Source organism: Chiloscyllium plagiosum, chromosome 11 (assembly GCF_004010195.1).
Source record: "Chiloscyllium plagiosum isolate BGI_BamShark_2017 chromosome 11, ASM401019v2, whole genome shotgun sequence".
Classification (NCBI taxonomy): domain Eukaryota; kingdom Metazoa; phylum Chordata; class Chondrichthyes; order Orectolobiformes; family Hemiscylliidae; genus Chiloscyllium; species Chiloscyllium plagiosum.
In genome coordinates this window covers 20,171,765-20,183,886 of record NC_057720.1, presented here as the reverse complement: position 1 = coordinate 20,183,886, position 12,122 = coordinate 20,171,765, and the positions used below count along the sequence as shown (strand labels likewise).

Genomic DNA, 12,122 nt, shown 5'->3' with positions numbered 1-12,122 from the left:
TCTAGTTCTGCCTCAGGGTTTGTTTCTAAGCAGTCACACACTTGTGTGTAAGAGACCAGCAGCATTGATGAAGCCTCTACTCAGTTCCCCCACACCCACCTCCCTGCTCCCCACCACATCAGTTCAATGTGATTGACACAGTGTGCACTTGCTCAGTCCGCTCCCCATTGAGGAGACTAGGCGGCAGCACACAGCATGTAAGGCCCTGCCTGGCCACCCAACCCCGTCCAACACCCCCACCCCTCCCCCCACTGGGTGCGACCCTGCCCCCATGAGACCTCGTCAGCACCTCCCACCTCCTCCCCTCCGGGCAGCCAGACTGGACACCAAAAGCAAATCTGCTGCTGCCTTTGGGGTGAGAGTCTCAAAATAGTGTGTGCGCGCATTCCACCTTTGCCCTATACAGGACAATTTTGGAGAGATTACCTGGAGAAACAAGGTTTATGGTACACCCCTATGTACTTCAGGGACAGTGTGGGGAGAGAGGGCGGTCGGTCAGTCTTTTGGAGACGGTGCCTGGACTCCCATCAATGTCCAGAACTGTTCTCAGCAGCAGTTCAGTAAGCTAAGTTCATTTTTAAACATTGTAAACAAACGACGCGATCAATGTTGAAACAGCTCTTTGATGTAATGTTTCTATTGGGACCTTTATTCAGATAATTGATATTTGGATAACCAAGGTTCCTCTGTATAACTTATGTGCAGCTCTTTCATGGATGCTATTCCAAATAAATGAACTGTCTTCATATTTAGAGATCCAACTTAAATATTACACTTTGTTGACCACAAAGGCAATTAATTAGTCATACAGCAAGAACACATTAAGTTTTCAGTTTATTTTTTTCTGTAAAACATTAGGAAATGACTTGTAGATATCAAATTATTGCATATCATGAACATGCCATTAAGTAGTGCATTCCTAGATTACTTCATTTGTACTGTACATAAAACATTTTAATTTATCTTAATTAAAGATATTAATTCAAACATTTCCTAGATGGATTTTAATAGATGTGAGTCTCCATATTAATATTTCCAAATATACAACTCTCAACAAGACTACAAATTAATAGTGTAATCATTCAGTTTTTACAACACTTTTTAAAACTGACATTAATTACAAGTTGAAGCACTAAGTTAGTGCACAAGAGAATGCATATTGAACAGATTTATTCTGCAATTCAGTCCGCTCCTGCCATAATCAAATTGGCAGATGGAGTTTAAGAACCAAATTCCACTGTGTCTGCAGTAATTGGCTTAAATTCATAATTGCCTCTGCCATCCATGTGCAGGTAGTACTGGGAAAGAAAGAAAGATTATATAATAAATCATCTCAGTGTAAAAAAAAATCAAATGAACCAAAATTACCTTTAATACCAGTATGAATAAGCAATTTGGAGTTGGTGCTGGTGACCTATGATACTTCATAATCATGCACACAAATATCCACTATTACTGTAACATGATATGGCCTTTCATAAGACAACCCATTCTAGCATCATTATTACTTAGTTTTGAAATTAACAGCATGTTCAATCTGTAAAGGTACATATCAACTCATACTTGGAGTAAGGGTAGTAAAAACATAAGTTCTTTAAATATTCTTTATACAATCTAAAGTTGTATTTTGAAGCATAAAATGAATTTAGCAGTTTCAAACAAAGGCTTTGCTCATTTGAGCAATGTTATAATCTTTATAAACCAGAAGGTCCAATGTACCTTTATTTAGACCTGCTGTTCAAAATACAGAAATCAAACTGAGGGGATTCTAATTATTGAAAAAGTCAAAGACTATTGTTACTTGTTTCAAATAGAGTTTAACACTGCAAAGTCAAACTCATATTTATGACAGGGTAAATTTTGAAAAAGGAACAAATAAGTGAAGTTTTAAACTTTTTAAAACTATAATACATCAAGCCTGTTATAATTCTGGATTTTCATTGCTTCAAATACAAAATCAAATGACAAAACACTTACGCTCAAAATTATTTTCTCCACCTCAGTTTTCTTCCTGCTTTTTTTTTTATATGTGCTTTCATTACATAATGACTAAGGTAAAAATATATCCTCCTTCATCTTGGAATTAGCCCCAGAAGGTAAATGAAAACAGCATAAGTCAGCTTCTTCACTTATACTAAGGGAAGACTCCCTCATTTCGACAATTTTTCTGAATGGCCTGAGCTTAGATCAGAAACTCATCTGCAAATCATAAGCATGCCAGCTCCTTGCCAAAACTGACTTTCAAATGTAAACAGTCCAGATAAAAAAACAATTGCCAGGGATATAGAATCCCTACAGTGAGGAAGCAGGCCACTTGGCCAATGAGTCCACACTGTCCCCTCCTTAGGGCACCCACCCAGACCTGCCCCCTTCCCTATCCACATAACCCAGCGTTTTGCATGTTTAATCCTGCACATCCCTGGACACTATATGACAGTTTAGCACAGCCAATCCATCTAACCTGCACATCTTTGGACTGTGGGGGGAGACTTTAGCACCCAGCGACACTGGGAGAATGTGCAAACTCCACACAGACAGTCGCCGGAGGCTGGAATTGAATCCAGGTCCTTGGTGCTGTGAGGCAGCAGTGCTAACCACTAAATCACTGTGCTGCCCAACATGGAGTGCATTATATAAATCAATATCATTGTTGACTTTCAGAAAACTGAAGAAAAATGATGAAATACTGCGTTTTTAATTCATTCAGGATATAGACGTATCTGGCTAGTCCAGCATTTATTGACCATCCCTAATTGCCCAGTAGGCAGCTAACATCCAGACATATTCAGTTTAGACAACCTCTGGACAAACAAGTAGAATATCCCAGGTTCTGTGTTAAATGAACACAATGGCCCTTCAAAGTTAGGAGAGCTGAGAAGTTGAAATCAACACTGACTTAATCATAATAATGAGCTTGAACTTTGATTAAACTTTGCTAAAGACAGAAAGTGTTGAAAATACTCAGCGGGTTAGGCAACACCTGTGAAATGAGAAATAAAGTTAATGTTTCAGGTTGACAACCTTTACCAGAATGGAAAAATGTTCGTAAAGTAATACGTTATGAATTGGGTGGTGATGATACTGAAAGGTTGTGTTAAAAAGCCAGTCTTTCTTTATGTAGATGCAGAGCCTTAATCGAAAAGGCTGTCAAAAGTCATTCAACTTCTCTTGTGGATTCAGGAGTCATCAACTTGTTGGAGGAAACACACTGCACATATCTCAAGAAGGATCAAAAATAGCTTCAAAGAACATCCGATTTAATATTTAAAAAGTGTGAAAAATTATAGCTTTAGTGATAACGGCAAGGTTTTAGCAAGATATCTCAAAAGGGATTCCAGCGATAATTAACTTCCTCACCTTTTCCTGAGGAACATTGACATATTGGAATTGCATACCAGTATTTTGAGTTTTGAACCATATACAGTATGGTTGATGATAGCTATTTTCTGTGCAGATACCTCAGGAGAGGATCAGAGCACAAGTCCAGGCAAGAGCTCTCAGCCAAACCAACTGTGAATTGAATGAAGAGTTAGATTTTCACTCAGACACTCAGTTGCAGAGAGGGGTTTCTAGAAATCATCCTGGTTCTGCTCAAATGAGATAGTCTTCAAGTGTCACAGAGGCAAGGAGTAAGGAAAAGGGACCTACACCCATTCCCGTAAGCTACTCAACTTACTGAGTCCACCTCGAAAGGCAAACTCCATTGCAATAGCTGAACCCGACTCTTCAACTTTGAGCAATATTGGGCAACCAATATTTCCACTGCAAGCTATGAACCTTCACTGAATGGCTGAACTGAATACAAGACCATTGGAAGGTAAGAAATAGAAACAGGTGTAAGGGGTTCAGGTCCTCGAGCCTGCTCCATCATTCAATTGGATCACGGCTGGGCTGACCCGACTCTCAAACATTCACTTTCCTTCCTTCTTCCCATAGCCATCAATTCCCCTATTGATCAAGAATCTATGTCCTTCCAAAAGTATACACAAAGACTGTGTCCCCTTAGCTCTCTCTGGCAAGGAGCTACGAGAATTCTCAATCCTCATAAGAAAATTCTCCACATCTCAGTCTCAGAATAAAGGGCAACCAGTTTGAGATTATGTCCTCTAGTCCCAGACTTCCCCATGAGGAGAAACATCCTCTCAGCATTTATGCTGTCAAGACCTTTAAGAATCATATATGTTTCAATGAGATCACCTCTCATTCTTTTAAATTCCACTGAGTAGAGTTCTAATCTATTTAGTTGGCACATCTGGCAGAGATTTTCCTGCACATCCAAACACCTCATCTACTGTACCCATTGCAGTAGATGGAAGTCCGAGACCTCCTCCACCACCAAATCAAAGCCATCCTATGACTGGAGGAAGAGTGCCTTATTTTCCGCCTTGGGACCATTCAATCACACAGTATCAACGTTGACTTCATCACTTTCCTCATCTCCCCTCCCCCAACATCATGCTAGATTCAACCCTCCAACTCAGCATTGCCCTCTTGAACTGTCCTACCTGTCCATTTCCTTCCCACCTATCCACTCCACCCTCCCCTCCAACCTATCACTATCACCCACCTACCTTCCCCCCTACCTTTAACCCCCGATTTATCTCTAAGCTCATCTCCTCAACCCTCACATTCCTAATGAAGCGCTTATGCTAGAAACATCAACTCTCCTGCGCCTCAGATGCTGCCTGACCTGCTGTGCTTTTCCAGTGTCACGCTTTTCAGGATCAAGGAAGTCTCTGAGCAGACATAGGATATTGTGAATGGACAGAGTGAGCAGCCAGAGGTTTTGACCTCAAGGGTTGCAATATCAGGTTACTTCCTGCACCACATGCCAATGAAGTTAGCAATAGGAAGATTGCAAATATATGGCAAACGTGGCAAAGAAGTTTGCTAGTGTCATTTGGAAGGATTTAAACTAGTGTGGTGGTGGGGGGTAGTGGGAACCAGTGCATTAAGTCAGCAAGTAAAATGACTGAGGAGTCATCAAAGACTCAGGCGAATAAGGCTTAATGGAAGAACAGCTTGGGAGAGGTTATTCAATGTGGCAGAGCTGGCAGTCTTAAGTGTATTTGTTCTAATGTGAGGAGTATGACAGGTAAGGCAGATGACATAGGGGGTTTAGATTAATACATATAACTGTGATGTTGTAGCTGTAACAGATACTGGTAGAGAGAGGGACAAGATAGCTTAACGGGGTATTTAGATGGCCAGGTGAGATAGAGAGTGATGTAACAGAGATGGGGGAGTTGCGTTGCTGATAAGGGAGAATATTACAGCTGTACTCTGTGAGACACCTTGTAGGGTTCATCCAGCAATGTGAGGCGAGTACAGCTCAGGAATATGAAGGGTGAGTCACTTTGATGGGACTGGATTATATGCCTCCCAACAGCCAGTAGGTAATAAAGGAAGAGATATGTGGACAGATTATAGAAAAGCTTAAATCAATTAGGTTGTTATGGTGGGTTATTTTAACATGCCTAGTATTGACTGGGACTCATTTAGTGCCAGGGGCTTGGATGGAGGGTAAATTTGTTAGACATAGCAGAATGGCTTTTTGAAACAATATGTATGTAGTCCAACGTGAGAGGGAGCCATACTAGACCTGGATTGGGGAACGAGCCCAGTGAGATGATTGAATTTTCAGTAGGGGAACATTTCAGGAACAGTAACCATAACTCTAATCATTTTAAGATATTTAAGGATAAGAACACAAGTAGTGGAAGTATTAAATTGGGGGGGGAAGGGTATCTACTGTATTATTAGAACTGGGGACTGTAGGTTGGGGGTGCCTGTTTGAGGGTAATTCCACATCTGGCATGTAGAAATCTTTTAAAAGCCAGTTGATTAGAGTTCAGGATGAGCATGTTGCTGTGCTAATGAAAAATAAGGATGGCAAGATTCGGGAAATCTGAGATGACAAGAAAAACAGAGCTTCATCAAGTCAAAAAAGGAGACATATGTAAGGTTTAGGAAACAGAAAACAGACAGAGTCCTCAAAAGAATAGCTGGAAAGAACTCAAACAAAGAATTAGGTGGGCTAAAAGGGGCCCTAAAATATATTTAACAAACAGGATTAAGGAAAATCCCATGGCATTTTATACATATATAAGGAGCAAATGGTAAGTAGGGAAAAGGTAGGTCCATTCAAAAACAAAGGAGGGAATTTACATGTGGTGCCAGAAGAAGCGGGGGAGGTCCATAATGAATGTTTTTCATCAGATTCACAAAGGAGGAGGACATAGTAATTGCGGTGAGTCCTGGGAGGGGTATGTTGATACTCTAGAGCTTGTCAGTATTTAAAAGAAAAACTATTAGGAGTTTTGAAAAGCATTAACCTGGACAGGTCCCCAGGACCTGATGGGATCTATTGCAGAATGCTAAGGGAGGCACGTGAGGTAATTGTTGGAGACTGGTACAAAATCTATGTATCCTCTTTAGTCACAGGAGAGGATCTAGATGATTGGAAAATAGCCAATGTTGATCCTTTATTTAAGAAGGCCAACAGGGATAATCAGGGAAATTACTGGAGAAGATTCTTAAAGACAGGGTTTACTCACATTTAGAAAAATGCAGACTAAGAACATAGATCAGTAACAGCACAGTACAGGCCCTTCGGCCCTTGATGTTGTGCTGACCTTGTATCCTATTCTAAGATCAGACTAACCTATGTACCCTTCACTTTACCACCATTCATGTGCCTATCCAAGAGTCGCTTAAATGTCCTTAATGTATGTGACTCTATCAACACCGCTGGCAGTGCATTCCATGCACCCACCACTTTCTATGCAAAGAACCAACCTCTGACATCACCCTTAAACCTTCCTACAATCACCTTAAAATTATATAAACCTTGTGGTAGCCATTTCCACCCTGAGAAAACATTTCTGACAATTCACTCTATCAATGCCTCTCATTATCTTATACACCTTTATCAAGTCACCTCTCACCCCCCTTCACTCCAATGAGAAAAGCACTTGCTCTCTCAAACGTTTTTCATAAAACTTGCCCTCCAGTCCAGGCAGGATCCTGGTAAATCTCCTCTGCACCCCCGCTAAAACTTCCTCATCTTTCCTATAATGAGGCAACCAGAACTGAACACAATATTCCAAGTGTAGTCTAACCAGGGCTCTACAGCGATGGGGCATAACCTCATGGCTCTTAAGCTCAATTCCCTCTGCTAATGAAGGCCAACATACCATATGCCTTCTTAATAACCCTACCAACTTGAGTAGCAACTTTGAGGGATCTATGGACATGGACCCAAGATCCCTCTGTTCCTCCACACGGCCAAGAATCCTGCCGTCAAACCCTATATTCTGTATTCAAATTCAACCTTCCAAAGTGAATGACTTCACACTTTTGAACTCCATCTGCCACTTATCAGCCTAGTTCTGCATCCTGTCAATGTCCCGTTGTAACCTATAACAGCCCTCCACACTATCCAGCACTCCATTAATCTGTGTGTCATCTGCCGCACTTGGAGTATTACGTACAGTTCCAGTCACCGCATTATAGGAAGGATTTGGAAGTTTTGGAAAGGGATCAGAGGTGATTTACTAGGATGATGCCTGGTATGGAGGGAAGGTCTTAGAGGAAAGGTTGAGGGACTTGAGGCTGTCTTCATAAGAGAGAACAAGGTTGAGAGGTAACTTAATTGAGACATATAAGATAATCAGAGGGTTAGATTGGGTGGACAGTGGGGGAGTCTTTTTCCTCGGATGGTAATGGCTAACATGAGGAGACATAGCTTTAAATTAAGGGGTAATAGATATAGAACAGACATCAGAGGTAGTTTCTTTACTCAGAGTAGTAGGGGCGTGGAATGCCATGCATATAACAGTAATAGGCTCACCAACTTTTAGTGCATTTAAATAGTTATTGGGTAAACATATGGATAAGAGTGGAATAGTGTAGGTTAGATGGGCTTCAGATTGGTTCCACAGGTCGGTGCAACATCAAGGGCTGAAGGGCTTTATTGCCCTGTAATGTTCTATTAACATTAGAGTCCTCAATCGCTCCTCATATGACAAGCCTTTCATTCCTGGGATTATTCTTGCAAACCTCCTTTCAACCTCCTCTAATGCCATCAGATCCTTCCTTAGATACGGGGCCCAAAACTGCACAAAATATTTCACATGGGGTCTGACCAGATCCTTATACCACCTCAGCAGTACACCACTGGTATTGTATTCTAGTCCTTTCAAAACAACAAACTGAACCTGCACGTTAGCATTAAGAGAATCCTAACTAGGACCCTCCAAGTTCCCTTATGCTTCAGATTTTCAAAGCCTTTCCCCATTTAGAAAATAGTACATGGTTCTATTCTGCCTACCAGAGTGCAGAACCTCGCACTTTTCCACATTGTACTCCATCTGCCATTTCTCTGCCCACTCTCCAAGCTCGTCCAAGTCCTTATAGGCCTTACCCACTGCCCCGACACTACTTGTCCCTCCACCTATCTTTGTGTCATCTGCAAACTTAGCAGCAATGCCCTCAATTCCTTTGTCCAGATCATAAACTTATAACGCGAATAGTTATGGTCCCATTGCAGACCTCTGCAGTACTCCACTCGTCACTGACTGCCATGCTGAAAAAATCCCTTTATCCCCACATTGTACATTCTGCCAGGCAGCCAAATTCTCTGTCCATACCAGTACCTCACTCCTAAAACCATGTGCTCTTATTTAGCAGCCTTCTGTATAGCACCTTGTCAAAGACCTTCTGCAGATTGAATTAGATCAAGTCCATTTGCTTTCCTTTGTCTATAGTGTTCATTACCTCCTCAAAAAGTTCTAACAGGTTTGTCAGGAATAACCTTCCTTTGACAAAGCTGTGCTGACTTAGTTCTATTTATCCAAGGACTCCGCAATCTCATACTTAAATGTGGACTCTAAAATCTCATCAATTATCGAGGTTAGGCTAACCGGCTTATATTTTCCCTTCTTAAACACGGTTGTTACATCACATTTTGTACTGTTCACTGGCTACTGTTTCACATTTGTAAATATCTTTTATCCTTATCAGCATTTATCCTTGTATGTAATATTCTGTCAAGTAACACCACCATCTCCAAAAAGAGACGATCTAAGCACTGCCAGAGTCTGGCAAGGTCAGGATTGTGATGGAATATTCCCCATTTGCCTGGATGGGTGCAGCTCCAACAGTACTCAAGAAGCTTGACATCATCCAGGAACAAGCAGCCCACTTGATTAAAACCACATCCACAAACATCCACCACCAATGCTCAGCAGCATCGGTGTGTACTATCTACAAGATGCACTGCAGAAATTTACCAGAGATCCTAAAGTAGTCTCTCCCCTCTAGAAGGGCAAGGGAAGCAGATATACAGAAATACCACCACTTGCAAGTTCCTCTCCAAACCACTCACCATCCTGACTTGGAAACAGATCACCATTCCTTCACTGTCACTGGGTCAAAATCTTTGATTCCTGCCTAAGGGCACTGTGGGTCCACCTCCATGGACCGCAATGGTTCAAGAAGGCAGCTTATCACCACTTTCCCAACTAGAGATGGGCAGTAAATGCTGTCCAGCCAACGACACTCATGTCCACACTGCCCAGCTAATGACACTGATAAACAAATAAAAATATTTAGTTTGTAACTTCATGAGTTTTACTTACGTTGCTAAGAATTCAATTGTAGTAAACAAACCTTTTACCTTTTCAGCTGGGTAATTTCAAAATTAAAATGACTCAATTAAAAGTGGGTTACATACAAACAAATTCATAGTTCAAAGATCACTTTGTGGAGGTGCCTTTTACATAGATGAAACAAATAAATTTGAAGCAAGTAAACTTGGGTTGGGCCTGGGAAACAATTGGAAGGTATATAATAGGGTAAATGACAGGAGAAATTAAATGACAAGAGGTGACAAAACAGCAAGCCAAATGGAGTGACAATTTGACAGCAAAGAAACAAAAGAAGCAGCTAGAGGAGAGAATAATAAACAGTAGCCAACCAAAAACAAAAACCAAAAAAAAAGCATAAACCAAAACCATTGAAGCAAAGGGAACAAAATACAACCAGTGGTTTATCTGAAACTCAATGTTGAGTTTGGAAAATTGTAAGATGCCTCAAGGATGAGGTGCTGCTCATCATTATGTTAAGCTTCAGTAGAACAATGTAGGAGTCCCAGCAAAGAGGTCAGCGAGATGAAGCATTAAAATAACACATGACTGGAGCTCCAGATTGTGTTTGTGGACTGCAAGAAAAAGTGGCTATCCAATCTGCGCTAGGTCTCTCCTACATAGAGTAAACCTAATGTGAGCATATTGAAAGGGAAAATAGAAGGTCTTTTCCAAAGGAAATGGAGTATAAGTGTATCTGTAGCTTTCCCTACCCCTTCATCTAGTCCTGAAGAAGGGTTAATACCTGAAACGTTGACTTCTCTACCTCCTGATGCTGCCTGGCTTGCTGTGTTCTTCCAGCCTCCTGTTTGTCTACTAATAAAAATATAGAAATCTTGCCATAATCTATACAAGACACTTGTCACTATACTGGCACTGGAGGCAGTCCACAAAAGATTCACAATGTTGATCCCAGATATGGGAGAGTCTGTTTTATAAGGAGAGGTTGAGTATGTTTGGGCTATACTTACTAGGCAAAAACAATGACTGCAGATGCTGGAAACCAGATTCTGGATTAGAGTGATGCTGGAAAAGCACAGCAGTTTAGGCAGCATCCGAGGAGCAGGAAAATCGATGTTTCGGGCAAAAGTCCTTCATCAGGAATATACTTACTGCCATTTAAAGGAATGAGAGCCAACCTTAACAGAATAGACGCAGAAGTTATTCCCCATTGTGGTTGAGTCTAGGGCCAGAGGGTATAATCTCATACTAAGGGGCTGCCCATTTAAGACAATGCGGAATTTCTTCTCTCAGAGGATAGTGAATCTGTGGAATTCTTTACAGTAGAGGATGGTAGAGATTGGGTGGCTATATATTCAAGACTTAGACTGATTTTTACTGAGTTATGGAGAAATGGCAGGAAAGTGGAGTTGAGGATTATCAGATCAGCCTTGATTGCAATGATTGGCGGAGCAGAGTCACTGGGCTGACTGGCTTACTTTTGCCCTACATCTTATCATCTTATGGTGTAGTGAAAACCGTGTAACTTGAGACATGGGGTGTGGTTCCTGCATTTTCTTTTACAAAATAACGTGAAAGTATAGGGTGTCCTCACTAAGCTGTATTTGTTCCAAAGAAGTGCAATTTTAAAAAATGTTAAGCAAATTAGATTTCACATTAAATTCAAAGATGAATGTGTAGTTCTGTGGGGCCTTCTTCATCAGAAAACATTAAAACATTTACAGTCGAGAGACTTTACATTGCTAAGGCCTGCAGTTCTAAGAGGGTCAATAAGAGGGGAGGTCTGCAGGAGGGTCCATAAGAAGGAAGATCTACCATGATTAACTATCAGGGTCGGTAGAGGGAAGGTCTGCAGTGACTAGTGGGGTTGGTGAGAGGGAAGATCTGCAGTGACTGGGAGGGTCTGCGAGACGGACGGTCTGCAGTGGGTAACAGGGAGAGTCGGCGAGAGGGAACGTTGGCAGTGACCAACTTGGAGGGTCGGAGAGAGGGACAGACTGCAGTGACTGGGAGGGTCAGAGAGAGGGATGGGCTGCAATGACTGGGAGAGTCGGAGAGAGGGACGGGCTGCAGTGACTGGGAGGGTCGGAGAGAGGGACGGGCTGCAGTGACTGAGAGGCTCGGAGAGAGACAGCTGGGTTGCAGTGACTGGGCGGGTCGGAGAGAGACAGATGGGTTGCAGTGACTGGGAGGGTTGGGGAGAGGGACGGGCTGCAGTGACTGGGAGGGTCGGAGAGAGGGACGGGCTGCAGTGACTGGGAGGGTCGGAGAGAGGGACGGGCTGCAGTGACTGGGAGGGTCGGAGAGAGGGACGGGCTGCAGTGACTGGGAGGGTCGGAGAGAGGGACGGGCTGCAGTGACTGGGAGGGTCGGAGAGAGGGACGGGCTGCAGTGACTGGGAGGGTCGGAGAGAGGGACGGGCTGCAGTGACTGGGAGGGTCGGAGAGAGGGACGGGCTGCAGTGACTGAGAGGCTCGGAGAGAGGGATGGGCTGCAGTGACTGGGAGGGTCGGA

At 42.4% G+C, this 12,122-nt stretch overlaps 1 protein-coding gene across 1 annotated transcript in view; it reads right to left on the bottom strand.

Moving 5' to 3' along the window:
- Positions 1–817: 817 nt before the first annotated feature.
- abcd3a (ATP-binding cassette, sub-family D (ALD), member 3a) overlaps positions 818–12,122 on the bottom strand; it is a 77,324-nt gene continuing 66,019 nt past the window's right edge. Inside the window, exon 20 of the mRNA XM_043698846.1 lies at positions 818–1,298. Within this exon, the coding sequence (XP_043554781.1) occupies positions 1,221–1,298 (78 nt within the window). The 3' untranslated portion in view covers positions 818–1,220. The remainder of the gene's footprint in view (positions 1,299–12,122) is intronic.